Source organism: Dipteris shenzhenensis, chromosome 21, assembly GCF_047967505.1.
Source record: "Dipteris shenzhenensis isolate YYH24624 ecotype China chromosome 21, Dip_SZ_1.0, whole genome shotgun sequence".
NCBI classification, from domain to species: Eukaryota; Viridiplantae; Streptophyta; class Polypodiopsida; order Gleicheniales; family Dipteridaceae; genus Dipteris; species Dipteris shenzhenensis.
The window spans coordinates 45,040,531-45,056,417 of NC_141616.1; the positions used below are offsets into that span (position 1 = coordinate 45,040,531).

At 40.4% G+C, this 15,887-nt stretch overlaps 1 protein-coding gene across 1 annotated transcript; it reads left to right on the forward strand.

Moving 5' to 3' along the window:
* Positions 1 to 11,198: 11,198 nt before the first annotated feature.
* On the forward strand, positions 11,199 to 13,396 carry LOC147888925 (uncharacterized). Its single transcript, XM_087392805.1, has one exon. It carries the CDS (start codon positions 11,653 to 11,655, stop codon positions 13,138 to 13,140), a length of 1,488 nt encoding a protein of 495 aa, XP_087248931.1. The 5' UTR covers positions 11,199 to 11,652; the 3' UTR covers positions 13,141 to 13,396.
* The last annotated feature ends 2,491 nt before the right edge of the window (positions 13,397 to 15,887 follow it).

Genomic DNA, 15,887 nt, shown 5'->3' on the forward strand with positions numbered 1-15,887 from the left:
TATCATGAATTTGTGGTGATTACCGAATTCTATATCTAACTTCCTTACTATAGTTTTCATAAGTCTTGGATATCAATTTATTTGGAACTGATTAGGGGAAAATCGATATTACTATAGTCATTGATTTTTGTTTTGGGATAGTTTTATTACCATTTGCTAACTAGTTAGGCTTCTCCTTGTTCAAGAGTCATTGCTTGTAATCACTAATGAATTCATGCAGTATCGAGTATGTTGAAAACCCCAATATGTATGCGGTTGACTCTTCTCTGGCATTGTTAGCCATGTTCATTTGGGGAGTTGACAAGTAGACTGTTTTTGGTTGGTTTTTCGTTGCTGGCTTAAATACATTTCCAAGTTGACCATCCTCTGTCTTGATGATGCCTTTGATGTGACATTCATCAAAATATGATTGCACTGTGTTTTCCTTTGATATGAGTGAGGCCTCGATCCTGAAGGGCACCTGACGTAGGAGAATGTTGAAGAAGAAACCCTCCGTATGATGTATCATGTCCTGGATGGGGTATTCTGTGAAGCGGACCACATTAGTTGATTGGTGAATAAAATTATTCAAAGCATATGTGCCTATATGTCTGTCCATTTCCCTTTCGCGCTTCTCTATGATGTAATTTGTATGGTAGGCAAAAAATGTGATGGCTTCAAGCTCGGAGGCTGAGCACAATATAGATCTGTCAGATCCATCCCTGTGTACCCATATTGTATCATAATCTTTTGTCAGAGTGTGGGTGGCAAGGAGTCTGTGTAATTTTCTACCTCAATGCTTGATGATGGAGATCTACAAGCAATTTAGGGTTTCCTCTGTTAGTGATGTTGGCTTGGTCAAAAGAGAGGCAAAAATGATCTTTAGCTTAACTGGATCTAGGTTACTTAGGCCAAGTCTTTGGCATCATCAACACTGAGGTCCAACTACCCCATTGGTTCGGTTTTCATGGCATACTTCATAAGATAGTGTGAGATGCCGAAGTTTGTGATGTGTTGGATGTTCATGTGTGCACCCCGTAGTAGCAGCACCATTGAATGGTATTGGACAATGTTCCTGTGTTCATATCTGGGCCAATAGTAGAGCCACCATTGAGTATTTTTATCACTTGAGGCAAAAGGATTTGGTTGTGTGTCGAAGGGAAGCCCGTACTTGCATTTGACCTTGCTTGGTTGCCCTGTGCATGATTTTCTACATACGTGGATCTGTTTTGATTTGACCAAGTCATGGAAGCCGGATTGCAATAACTGATCTGTGCCATGTGCATTACAAAGCCATTTCTCAATATATGAGCCACTAACTCATTGGATATTCTATCGATGTCATCATTGTGAATTTAGAGCATGATGTGTGCATGTAAGGATCCACGGTTTTGGATTTCATATTGGATGAGATGATGTTCGACTCGACTGACTATACCTGATGGATTAAAGACAAAATGCCACAAGAACATCTATAAGCGACAGTAAAAGAGAACTGCAACTCAACTAGGCAATCCCTCCAAGTGAAGTTTGGGTTGATGGGGGAGATGATTTTCTCTATTTCATCAATTTTAGACCAGTGTGTTGATGTGACCTCATCGGCTGTTAGTGTCAACAACAAGTTTGGTAATCCCCACACGTCAACCATTGTAATCATGTCTTTCAAGTTGCGATGGTGCCATGATGGTGATCTTGGTAGGGTTGCGATGGTGCCATGATGGTGATCCTGGTAGGGTTGCGAGTAGCCTGTATTTGAGAATATTTCTGTAGACTTCTTGTTCTATTGCATTTTTGTTGGCCTTCTTGAAGTTATCTGAGATGCTCCAAACCTTGAAATCAAGATTGATTCTATAGAGAGAAGGAGAAAACTGAAATACAATAGGAGGAGACTTTCTGTTGAATCAAAATCGTTTACAATCAATTCTGAAGTCACAATACTCCATGTACGGGTCAAACCGCCCGACCACCCCCGAGCTATTCTCACTCTCACTCTCACTCACACCAAGGTGTTTCAATGAATCTCACTCTCACTCAAGATGATACAATCATAGACAAAAGAAGAATCTCACTCTCACTGGCACTCTCACTCTCAATCTCGGAGCTTCTGAAATATGCTACCTTGCTGCCTCTGCGTATTCTAAGTTTTCGACTTAATAGATCATGGAATTAGATATCAACCTCTTCTGTAAAGTTGTAGATCGCAATCTCAGCTTTCCAACAAAAAAAGAGCTCCTCAATCTGAGTTTGGAATCAAAAGTTATGGTCGAAATAGTGACTGCTATTTTTATCCAAGAAAGGTGCGACCTACTTTTCCCCACTTTTTAGCTAGCTTTTCCACTTTATCCTGCTTTTCTTGCCCTTCACAACCAATTTGCTCCATTCCTCGACCATTCTAGCAATAACTTTAGTTCTTTTTAAATCAATCACTCCTTTCCAAGGTCTCCTTTAGAATCCGCAAAGTTGGACCTTCCTTTAAACCTGCAAACTCCGGTCACAACTCCCATGCATATATATATTTTTTCTTGGATTTGTTAAATATCAAATCACTTATTAGTATTTTCAAAACACAAAATTGACATGAAAATAAATTTCACAAATAACTACTACTATTAAAACAAAAAAGAAATTTATACACAAATTATGGAGCGTCACACAAAAAGGTGGAGCGTCACAATCGCCCCCTCTCTGAAAAACTCTGTACTCAGAGTTTAAAAGAAGGAAACTCAGCAATAAGTGAATCTAAATCTACCCAAGTAGCATCCTCTATAGGATATACATCCCATTTTACCAAAACCTCTACTATTGTTCTATTTCTAAGTTGCTTGGTTTGTCTATCCAAAATAAGCTGGGGTTCAAAGCTAGGGTTCAACCTTCAACGTTCCATCTTCTTGAATTCTAGATGTGTCCTGCAAAACATGAGAAGGATTAGCAACATAACATTTCAGTAAGCTCACATGAAAAACAGGATGTACTTTGATATTCTGAGGCAATTCAAGTTGGTAAGCCAATGTTCCCACTCGCTTTAATATTTTGAAAGGTCTTGCGAAACGAGGTGAGAGCCTTTTATCTCTACCAAGAATTAAATTACTTTCTTAGGAATTGATTTTCAAAAATACCATGTCACCCAACTTGAATTCTCGAAAACTATGGTTCTTGTCCATAATAACGTTTTTGTCTATCTTGTGCTCTTTTAATACAATGTCGGATGCGTTTGACTTCCTCATCCATCCTCTCAAGCATTTGTTTTGAAATCTCAACTTTGTTCTCAGAATCAGAGAAATTAACTGGTGAATGACAATTTTGGCCATATATAGCTTCAAAGGGAGTCATTTGAATTGAGTTATGCCACGAACTATTATAAGCAAACTCAACCAAAGGTAAGAATTCAATCCAATTAGTTTGCTTCTCATTAACATACATTCTAAGAATGTCTTCCAGAAAACGATTTACTATTTCACTTTCCCCATCTGTTTGCGGATGAAATGCTGTGCTCATTTTAAGTTCAGTTCCAATGGCTTTAAATGTAGTGTGCCAAAAATTAGATGTGAACTTTGAATCCCTGTCAGAAACAATACTCTTAGGCATACCGCGCAAGTGAAAAATTTCTCTTACAAATAATTTTGCTACCTCAAGAGCACCATCAGTCTTTTTCATTGGAAAGAAATGGGCCATTTTGGTCAAACGATCAACAACAACAAGAATAGTATCATACCCCCCTCTAGTAGTAGGCAATTTAGTGATGAAGTCCATTGAAATAGATTCCCACTTTCGAAGAGGAATGTCTAGGGGTTCCATTAGACCTGGCATTCTATGTTGTTCAATTTTGACTCGTTGACAATGTAAACATTCCCTAACATAGTCAGCCGGCCTATGATGGCCTGCTCTCTACTTCACAAAAGTTATTGGGCTGCTCCCAGGTAACCCTCCCCCTCTCAGTTTAATGCCCCCTACTCTCTACTTCACAAAAGTTATTGGGCTGCTCCCAGGTAACCCTCCCCCTCTCAGTTTAATGCCCCCTATGTCCTCATATGGGGGCTCACAGGGAGTACACATAGAGAGTTGCATCTGCACCTTGTGTGATCGACATGATCGAGTCAGAGGAGCACTTCATCTTCATCTTCATCTTCAGATGCTCTGTATACTATGAGATCCAAGCCAAATATCACTCTCTCTTTAGAGATGTCTTCAAATCAAGACAAATGTGCAATGGTAAGTTTGTTTTGATATAAGTAAGCGTAGGAGGTTTAACCAGTGGATAGGTTATGTTTTGACACATTGACAACTTGCATCGTAATGAGAGAAGAAACATTCTGTCCCACCTGATTCAAGAGTTCATTGATGATGGTATCATGATGTACGTTGCAAAGATATATCATTTATGCATGCCCACCATTCGCTTGAAGGATTCGACTTCATAATCTTGGCTGCAATCTCCGATGGAAGCCTTCGTGGCACATTGCATAAAGCATTTTTGAGACAAGTATCAGACCTTGGCTACGGCCAAAAAGTGTGTGCGATTTAGCTTCTTCATCTAAATGTACCAACTAGTTGTTGCTTCTTCTTTTGGGACGTCCAGTCAGCGAAGTGTTGGAGTTCGTGAATCTCGATTCACTGCTTGTGGAGCAGTAGTGCTCAACTTGTGTGGGTTCTCGAGTCACTCGTGATCCTAGGAGACACATGCAACAACATCCAACAAATTGTGCCGATTTCATCTTTGAAGGGGCACGTTCTTCTGTGTGATGGCTCGTATGTTGATGTGCAAGTCATGGGTTCTCATCTAGATGACATGGTAGGCTTGCAATGCCCCTTCATAAACTACCATGTGCCTAATGCACAATCTTCTTATGCAGACCAAGCCATCTAGAGAGTTCAGCATAAGTAGTTTTGGCATTGTCATAGACTTTGATGAGAGTGGTTAGCCACACCACCTTTTCTTTTGTCGCTTACATGGCAATGTATGGTTGCACTGTCTTTTCTTCACTTGCCTATGAGGCAATGCATGGTTGTAAATCTTTGTTTGTTCGAAATGAAGATGGTTTCATGTGATGCTCCCTAAGCATTGAACCAAATTAAAGGATATTTGTTTCCGGTTCTTGCACTTGGTTGGATGCCTTCTAGTGCATTTCATATGACGCTCTCTAAGCATTGAACCAAATCAAAGGATATTTGTTTCCGATTCTTGCGCCTAGTTGGATGCCTTCTAGCGCATTAGCACGCTATGGAAAAATATAGATTCACGGTTTGAATGAAGTCAACCAAGTTGGCTTAGACTTATTGATTGTGGTTTCAAAAGGAAGAACAAAGAGAATTTGTTTAGATCAAATATATATAATATGGAATACACCAATGATCATTTAATCACTAGGTTTTTAAATTTATGAAACTTAAACATTGTACAAAATGATTGTCTATATTTGTAGTTGTCATTCTACATAGTAAACATTATATTCAATCTGTTAATACTCTATATAAACTTATCTAATGGACACCAATAAAAAGAAAAGAAAGAGCAAAATAGTGATGGATCGAAAACACAAGCAAAGAAGAAACCCGTTAAGAACCATCTGCAGCATCATGGATCAACATCAATTTCCTCCACAAGAAATGGAGAAAAACCTGTGAGGCTTTGCTGTAATATGGTAGAGTCAACTATCATACAAAATGCCATAACTTGCACAAAATGCCTGAGGAAAATATTCCTCCAATGTCATCCCTAGGAAATATTTTCTTATCCACATATGTGGAAAGAAATTGAGGAGACAAACACTAGTTCTATTGCAAAGCATGCCAAAACATTTCCCTTTAATTGAAACATGAATAGCATGCATGTGGAAAGCGCATCTTTTTAATTTGGTGATTTGCCATATATGCTTCATATGCATATTGTCAGCTGAAGCCACAACAGAGATCATCTCAAGGCACTCAACTTATAGCCCATTCGATCTTATGGCAACTCCTGAAACACTGAATTTCTACTCAAAGATCATATGGTAGCAGAGATCATCTCAAGGCACTCGACTGATAGCCCATTCGATCTTACGACAACTCCTGAAACACAGCATTCCTACTCAGTCTTAGAGAACATGGTCCCCGCAACTACACATACACAATATCAGAAAAGAGACACACACAAAATGGCTTCAATTTTCTTGAGAGATTTAGGTATGATTGAAAGGCCTTCAACATTTTTCACAGATGGACGACTAGATCCTTGTACATCATGCCCTGATATCATAATAGAGATCGCACTGTTTCCATTCATGTTCCCTTTCGAACATAGCACTTACGATGGGGATATCCATTTTACAGATTACCTAAAAATGAGGACTAGGATGCTCTTCTCATTGTACACTTTGTACTAGCCATATTTATTGCTCATGTATCAGCTGAAACAAACCGTCCAAATTGCAAACAGTACCCAGACAACTTGTTTGCAAAGAGAGATAGATAATGTGACGCTCCACATTTTTATGTGACGCTCCATATTTTGTGTATAAATTTCTTTTTTGTTTTAGTAGTAGTAGTTATTTGTGAAATTTATTTTCATGTCAATTTTGTGTTTTGAAAATACTAATAAGTGATTTGAGATTTAAAAAATCCAAGAATATATATATATATGCATGGGAGTTGTGACCGGAGTTTGCAGGTTTAAAAGAAGGTCTAGCTTTGCAGATTCTAAAGGAGAACTTGGAAAGGAGTGATTGATTTAAAAAGAACTAAAGTTATTGCTAAAATGGTCCAGGAATGGAGCAAATTGGTCGTGAAGGGCAAGAAAAGTAGGATAAAGTGGGAAAGCCAGCTAAAAAGTGGGGAAAAGCAGGTCGCACTTTTCTTAGATAAAAATAGCAGTCACTATTTCGACCATAACTTTTGATTTCGAACTTGGATTGAGGATCTCTTTTTTTTGTTGGAAAGATTGAGATTGCAATCTACAACTTTACAAAAGAGGTCGAGATCTAATTCCATGATCTATTAAGTCAAAAACTCTAAATATGCAGAGGTAACAAGGCAGCATCTTTAGAAGCTCCGAGATTGAGAGTGAGAGTGCGAGTGAGAGTGAGATTCTTCTTTCTTCTATGATTGTATATCATCTTGAGTGAGAGTGAGATTCATTAAAACACCTTGGTGTGAGTGAGAGTGAGAGTGACAGTGAGAATAACTTGGGGGTGGTCGAGCGGTTCGAGCTTCGTACATGGAGTATTGTGACTCCAGAATTGATTGTAAACGATTTTGATTCAACATAAAGTCTCCTTCTACTGTATTTCAATTTTCTTCTTCTCTCTATAGAATCAATTTTGATTTCAAGGTTTGGAGCGTCTCAAGTGGTATCGGAGCAGGTTGGATTTCTGATTGTGAGCGAGAGAGATGGCTGACCACGATGAGGTTCAACGGAGGATTTTTGAACAAGATCTTTTGATTCAGACACTTAGTGAAGAGCTAAAACAGATAAAAGGCAAGGCTGTGGCGGATACTTATGAAAGAAACGAGACAAATGGAGATCTCAACAATGGTATTTATGTAGAAATACATCGAGATGATAATGCTACAGGATCAAGACCACGGAAGAGGACATGAACGGAGGAAGATAATGTCGAGGATGATGTTGCAGATCCAAGACCTCGCAAGAGATCAAGAGTTGAAGAGGATGTTGCTGAATCAGCTCTTAGGCAAGTCTTCAAGAAGGCAAAACTTTTAGAATTTGATGGTGAAAAGAAGACTGGAGAAGATCTTAAAACTTGGCTTGAAGAGCTTGAAGATTTCTTCACCCTATGAGAATTTGATGAGGTTGGAAAGGCAAAGATTGCATCTCTTCAACTCCATGGAGTCGCAAAGTTATGGTGGAAGTCTCATCTACAGGTTGGAGAAAAACCAAGTGAACCTATCACTTGGGTAGAATTTCAAGCCGTAGCTGAAAAGAGGTATTGCTTCCCTCACTATTACATGGAGAAAAAAATGGAAATTTATAACTTTAAGCAGGTTCAAGAGGGAAAGCACGATCTTTTTGTAGATGAGTATAAGGAGAAGTTCCTCCGATTGCATAAATATGCACTTGAAGTGACAGGTGACTCTCTTACACATAAGTTTGTAGAAGGTCTTAAGGAGGATCTTTTATACATGATGAAAGGGATTGGATCCAAGGACTTCTTAGATGTTGGGGCCAAGGCAGAAAATTTTGAAAAATTAGAAGCATACAACGAACGGAAAGCGACAAAGACAAAGATGATTCCAACAAGTCATCCTTTTCCAAGAGTTCAGATTTCAAATATTTTCCAACAAAGATCAGAGTTTTCTAGTGCTAATAAATTGCAAGGATGGAGGGAACAACAGGATGGTAGAAATCTTAGAAATCAAAGAAGATTTGTTCCTTATAGTTAGGAGGGCATCCAAAGCAAAGATCAAGCTAATAAAATTGCTGGGAACTAGAAAGGTCGACAAGCATCTCCTTGGAAAAATGATCCTACTTTTATTGAACAAGCACGAAGGCTAGGATTGTGCCTTAGGTGTGGAGAATAAGGACATTGGACATTTGAATGTCTAAATAAAGCCAAATTCAATTTTGTCAAAGGATCCAGGATGGAGGCTAAGATGGGTGAGATGAATCCAACCATCGACGAAGCTGAGGAAGAAGGTAAGTCATCTGAACCTACAATGAAATGCATGGTTTCTTCGGCATCTCATGCACATGCCACTGTCATTAGAGTAAAAGGGTGGATTGGTGCTCACGACATAAATTTCCTAATTGATTTTGGTAGCACAAATTGTTTTCTCTCTTCTAAACTCATATGGACACAACACTTAGAAGTTGGGAATAAGATAAGAAAACCTGTCCAATTAGCTAATGGGAAAATGCACTATACCTAAGGTCTTATTGAAAATTTATAGTTTACCTTAGCACATAGAAAGTGTAAGGGAAATTTTTATGCCATAGACATGGGGAAGTGTGACGCCATAATTGGAATGGATTGGCTATCTGAAAACAAAGTCTTAATTGATTGTGGAAAGAGAACCATCAGCTTTTCTAGAGTAGATGGTAGAAATCAAGTTATTCAAGGAGAGGAAAGGGATAGTCAAGCTTTTCTTATTTCAACCATGAAATCGTTAAGAGGAATGGCCATTAGTGACAATTATTTAATCAGTTGTGGGTCCATCTAGGTCGACTTTGATGATCAGAAAAGTTGTTGTGTCCATCACACATGTGAAGTATCCACCACTAGGCTGTATCTTGCTTGTTACCTGTGGAGCATACGTGCTTATTGACGTATCATGATGGAAACATATTTGCCCATCAAAAGGTTCTACCTTGAGAACACTTGTTGTTGCATCAATGCGCAAAGAAACATTGGAAGTTCCACCCTTGCCCAAACTTTTATTCGCTGTTGTCGGACCCTCAATTCTGTAGAAGCCGTCAACTTGTATGATGTCTTTGAGTTGGACGACATACACATGGGGGCATGTACTGTCACTGTCTGACAATACTCCCTGTCAGTGAGATCCACTTGCATGTACACGGGCTAAGTGGGATTGCTGCCTTAAAAGTCCCATAGTTCGCTAAAGCCTTCCCTCGAACACGACCCGGTACATGGTGACCTCACAATGATCTCGGATTGGCAAGATCGGAAGGGAATTTGGTTGGAGTGGCTTGGCATTTAGGCTCTCAGAAACAACACCTTAGAACCACATGAAAACTTCCAACAAAATACAAGAGACTATAACAGAAATGACAGTTCTCTAAAGTAAACACAGTAAAAAGAATTGGATGTATGTACTCCTAAAGCAACGCTTAGTCGACAAAAAGCATAAACATAGAAAACGAACAGAGAAACCGAATTAAAGCTATCTACTGCGGTACGTGCAAAGAAACGTTGCACTGTAGCGAACTATTTTTCGAGATATTACCGAATTGCTATTCCTCTAGAATCGAATAGGCATAAAATCCAATATACATGTTGCGTTGCTACCTACCCCTAAAAGACCTTACTGATATCAACTTGTACTCGAAATTTCTAAACACTCCCAAATGTATGCATGGTAATCTTACCCTGTGTTTGTTGGTCTTCCAAAGTTTTGTGGACTACAAAAAACCGTCAACGTTTATATAAGCTATATGAATAACATATGGCTTCACCTACATGCACAAAAGAATTGTACTCAACTTCACCAAATGCTTGTTCAGCCATAGCTGAAACACCTTCTTCAGCGAACGTTTGGATGATTTCTTCATAATTTCACTCTTCACTGACGTTCCCATGCTTCCTGGTCCTTTCATCTGAGTCAGCATCAATGGAACGCTATGCACGAAGGAGGGAATAGACGTACGGATCGCGCAAGTAGCCGGAGCAACAACCACCTTTTTGTCCACTACAACACCTTTCATTTTACACTCATCCACTACAACGCCATCCTTATCGTCATGCTGCTTCCTATCATCCATGAACTTTGCACCACGTTGTTGCATGCATCCTCCCTCTCAGCTTCATGTTTCCCAAACTCTGAATAGAGCAAACACGTAACATTAGAATCAGTCGAAATATCAGTGAATACAACGAAAACAAAAAAGGACAGAATCGAGCACCTTTTGGCAAACTACTCCCAATCTCCAGCGATGCTGCCATGGTCACCTCTTTTAACCTATTTGTAGCCACCATGCACATCCTGATGTTCGTCTCTCCTTGCCTCCACACCAAGCGTTGAGGCACATAATTTAGCTCGTGGGCAAAACAACCCACAATCGACTCTTGGAATGTCTCCATACCCTTTCCTACCCAAAAACAACATTGCCATATGCTTCTCTGGCCAAATCAACTAATGATTGTCCACTTGTCGATCATCTCTCCATCTTGAGAGCCAAGTGGACATCAACACTATAGCTATTTAGCTTCTACGAACGTCTCCAATAAATAAAAGTTACATGAGTTTGGAGGAACTCTAAAGTCTTCTTGGCACATTTGCAAATGAAAAATATCCAGAATCAGATAAACCAGCAAAGCCCATTTGCGAGATTTTACTAACGGAATACTAACCCGTCAAGCAGCCTGTGTTAGAATCGGCGAAAAGGTCTCTTATGCGAGATCTTGAAGAGCGAGTCGGACTACCTAGCGAGAGCTATTCAACAGAACAAGGTGTCTCTAAGTGAGTAGAGTAGTCCTGTGTTGACAGAGAGTGAGTGTGTGTGTGTGTTTATACTCACAAAAAAAAAGAGTGTGTGTGTGTGAAGAGAGAGAGAGAGAGAGAGAGATTTGTGGCCGTTTGGGGCATGGCATTCCGAACACCTTAGCTGAGTGCAACAGCGGAAATTCTTCAAACAGCAGTGCAGAGAGAGAGAGAGAGAGAGAGAGAGAGAGATAGATAGATAGATAGAGAGAGAGAGCGAGCGAGCGAGCGGGAGAGTGAATTGGGGCGGGGGTTTTGGAATGGAAGCTGGCAAGACCAGAATGGGGATTTGCAAGCTGCGATTTTTGGAAGGCATCGGCACCCATCCCAGCCCCCACTACTCAGTCCTGTTTTGCGAAGGACCGTGCGACAGACTGGGAGGAAGAGAAGTTAGATCGCTTGCATCCACAGCGCGAGATCCAGTCCCCATTGCAAAATCGTCACTTTCCATCATCTTGGTCTAGATCTCTGTCACATATCGGTAGTTTCTTTCTTCTATCCTGTTTACAGCTACCAGACAAGATGACAGAGGCGCTCCTGACGAGCCTCTCCATAGAGAATCCATCTACTTTGTTGTCCATGGACTCTGGGATAGCCCACGATGACTCTGATTGCTCCAGACAAGCCGTGGTTTGCCGCCCTCCTGACATCAACCTGCCTCTTGCCGTTGATATCACTCCCGCATCTTGGTTCAGTGATGCTTCGGACATCTTGGATGTTGGCCTTGGGTCTCAGGCTCACGATTTGGAGAACCTAGCTGCTCAAAGAGTTGGCAAGCGATGCACTAGAAGAGGGGACACTATCTGGGGAGCTTGGTTCTTCTTCAATCATTATTTCAGACCCTCTCTCACGGACAAGTGCAAGGGAAAGCTCGGTCGAGAAGGGCCCAATACGGGTGTTTTGGACAAGTCCGACCTAAAGCTCGATCATTTTTTGGTACAGCATGATATGGAGAATATATATATGTGGGTTTTCAAGGAGAGACCCGAGAATGCGCTCGGCAAGATGCAGCTCCGAAGCTACATGAACGGGCACACTAAGTATGGAGAACCGCAATTCCCGTTCAGTGTTGATAAGGGCTTTGCCCGGTCTCACAAGATGCAGCGCAAGCAGTACAAAGGCTTGTCCAATCCACAATGTATCCATGGTATCGAAATAGTTCGATGTCCCAATTTGTCTAACATTAGCGACGAAGATAGGAACAGATGGGTGGAGCTAACTGGCCGAGATTTGAACTTTTCGATCTCCATGGACGCTGAAGCTTTCACGGTATGGCGGAGTCTTCCAAGCACCGATTTTGACTTCGAAAGATCTAGTTTCAAAGACTTTCAAGGCTGCACGAAAAAGCATTCATTCAAAAAATCACTTGGAAAGTTGAACGGGACACTACTGAATCTATCGAGCAAATTGCCTTCTTCCGATGGGACACACAGTCATACGGATAAGAAGAGGAGGAAGGAAATCTCCCCCGTGAGTAGTGATGAGTGCTGTGTTGGACTTGAAAGTTACTCTCACAGAACCTTCGATATGGAGAGCCCTTCGGTTGAACAACCGTGCTGGCTTTCAGATTTCACGGGAGTAATGACTGAAGCTTGTGGACCAGTTACAGCGGCAAAAAGCATTTACGAAGATGAGAAAGCATACTTGATAATGGTGAGCTTGCCTTTCACTGATATCCAACGAGTAAGAGTCTCTTGGCTCAACACAGCAACCCATGGTGTAGTAAAAATTCACTGCAACAGTACGGCCAGGACTCAATATATTAAAAGAGGAGATCGAACCTTTGAGCTTACTGATCCCTCGCCAGAGCATTGTCCCCCTGGAGAATTTATCAGAGAGATTGCCTTGGCAACACGCATTCCAGAGAATGCAGAGTTGAAGGCTTACTATGTTGAGGCAGGAGCTGGATTGGAAATAATGGTCCCGAAGCATTACGATTTTTCTGAGGAGAGGGAAGTGCGTGTTTTCTTACCTCCACAGTTGGGCCACAGTGACTCTTTGATTTCATAAATTATGGCGGTCATCTGTTTCAGTCTGCAATGAAAGCTTGTACCATATGGGATATGTAAGTCCAGTACATACTTGATCTGTTTTCTCAAACTTATTTTCTAGAGCCATCTTTTTGCAAAGGGAGAAGTTGGCTTCTTGTCTTTAAAAGGACAACATTGGGGCGAGCTTGCTGTATCGAACCTGCCACAATACTATTATGAACTCGTTTTTCTACTCTGTTTCTCCAGCATGTAGAGTTGCCATCATAAAATTTGAAAAGTAGGGATTAGTTCTATAAAATTTTAAAGTTTGCCGCATGCTGCTGTTTTTGGGCACTAATAATAAGTTAAGTGAATTGTGTACAATCTAACCCATGAAATAATCTATATGGATGACTTTTTGTTTAGCCTTCTCCTTTAGTGCTAGCCTTTGTCATGGCTGAGTCTGCCCTTCACCTCGGCAGTGTGGAGTATTGACAGAAACTCAGTACGAAGAACGGATGCTCTAGTGAGTGTGATTGTGTGGATATGTATGTGTCAGAGCATATGTTTGTACTATGGTCTACATCCACCCTGGTGGGGATGTCTTAGTAACTAGACCCTGCTATGCATAATAGAGTTTATTGTTTTCAACCTGTGTGTGACTGTCATAACATTTACACTGCACCATTCAGTTTTTGGACGATGAGTTTGGGCAGGTTCCTGTATTCATCTAGATACATTTATCCCACGAAGATCTGAATGCTACTTATCTTTATCATGCAAAGAGCTAAGCATGTACAGTCGCTACAAGTAACAAGTGCCTCTCTCAATTCAACTGTCTTATTAGTGTATGCAACAGTGTTTTCCCTTTTGTTTAATTGACGTATTTTAGTAAGCACTTGGCTTGCCCAAGAGTCCCCACGGGTCTTTAGAAACCCAGTATAGCTGCTTATGCTTGGGCACTGATGATGACATAAGTATTGCTTCTTCTCTTTCGTTTTTCTTTTATTTTCATTGCAGAATTTTGGACTCTAGAACAACAAAAATCTGAATTTGTACGATTGGATATATTCTAGTCTTACAAAGGTTGGATAAATTCTAGTCTTACATATATAGTGTTTTCTTTTGTATGTTTGTCCTGTAAGAGACTCCGCGGGTCTTTAGAAACCCAGTATTGCTGCTTATGCTTGGGCATTGATGACGACATAAGTGTTGCTTTACTTGCTAAGTATGTCTTCCTTTTGTTTTTCATAAAAGTTTTTGTTTACCTCTTTTTTCTTCTCTTTCATTTTCTCTTATATTTTCTGTGTAGATTTTCGGTCTTTAGAACAACAAAAAATCTAAATTTGTATGATTGGACTTATTCTAGTCTTACAAAGGTAGGTATATATATATATATATATATATATATATATATATAAAAGCTATGATTTTCATGTAAAAGAAGCAAGAAGTCTATTTGCAACTTTCAAATTTTAATGAGCTAAGTTGTGCATTAAGTATGGATTGTGATATTTGAAGTCATCCTTTTGTAACATTCAAACCTTAACAAGGTAAGTAATGCATCAAATCTGGATTGTGATATTGGATGCAATCAGGGTCTTTGTGACATGCAAATGCAATGATTTCATGGCAGTTCATGCTACTTATCGATGGGCTGCTATACAGGGAAACTTGAAAAGTCACACAGGCAGATGTCTGCATGCACCACAACTGCCCTAAGCTGCTGCTGTTACAAAGAACATTCATGTCCTTAAATGGCACCTTGAGGTGCTATAACGAGTAGGCCTGAAAAGCTGCTTCCTGGTATGGCTGACCTGCCAACTTACTGACTGTTGGCTGTCACCTGCCGGACATGCTGATGGTGTGATGTTGATATAATAGCAGCTAAGCTCACATGGCATTGCTCCTTAACAACCCCACTCAATGGTTAACCTCCTTGATGTGGTGTGGGGCAAAGCTTTTGATGGTCTTTGGCGCTGTAAAACCATATCCCATGCCATTTTTAGAGTACATACATAAGTTGTCATATACCACTGCTTTCATACGGAGTAAGTGCTACGTCCATAACAGGACTAATTAGGGCCTAGGCTTGACTAAACTGTCTTGAAGTCAAGGCCAGACTAACCTGGGATCTTGGATCAGATCTAGGGTTAGAGTGTTCTCCAACTCAGGGTTTGAGATAACCTAGGTTGAGACCATGTGGTAGTCCCCATAGATCGAGCTAGCCTACAAAGGCCTTGGCTAAAGAGAGCTAGCCTATGAATGGCATGGCTAATCTTGGCATTAGGTGAGCTAGATAAGGCAAAGCGTGGCCCCCTAAGTAAAGTAAAGCTACTAGTAGTGATGTCGATATAGTAGCAGCGAAGCTCACTGGGCATTGCTCTCAACAACCCCATTGGTCGTTGGTGATGTAAAACCTTCATGCCAATTTTAGTCAGTGGGGATGTCATAGTAGCTAGTCCCTACTATGCGTTTTGGAGTTAATGGTTTTCAATCTTATGAGTGACTATCGTGAGATTGAAACTGCACTATGTTGTGTTTTTAGAGGATGAGTTTGGGAATGTTCCTGGATTCATCTAGGTATATGCTTCCGTCGTATTAGTGGACATGCAAATTTCACCTTGTGAAGTTTTCGTCCAAGTTGCGGCCTGCTGGTATTGCGATAATTCTTTCTATCTTAAATGGTGTGTTGCCCTATCAGCTAGATTTAGATTTAGATGCTCGTTTGGGAGAGACTAAAATGAAATCGTTTAGACTTCACAAGCAGTTGTAGCTTGAATTAAG

What these genes read in the sequence shown, in the direction of transcription:
- LOC147888925 (XM_087392805.1), top strand. Translation starts at nt 11,653, where the DNA reads ATGACAGAGGCGCTCCTGACGAGCCTCTCCATAGAGAATCCATCTACT.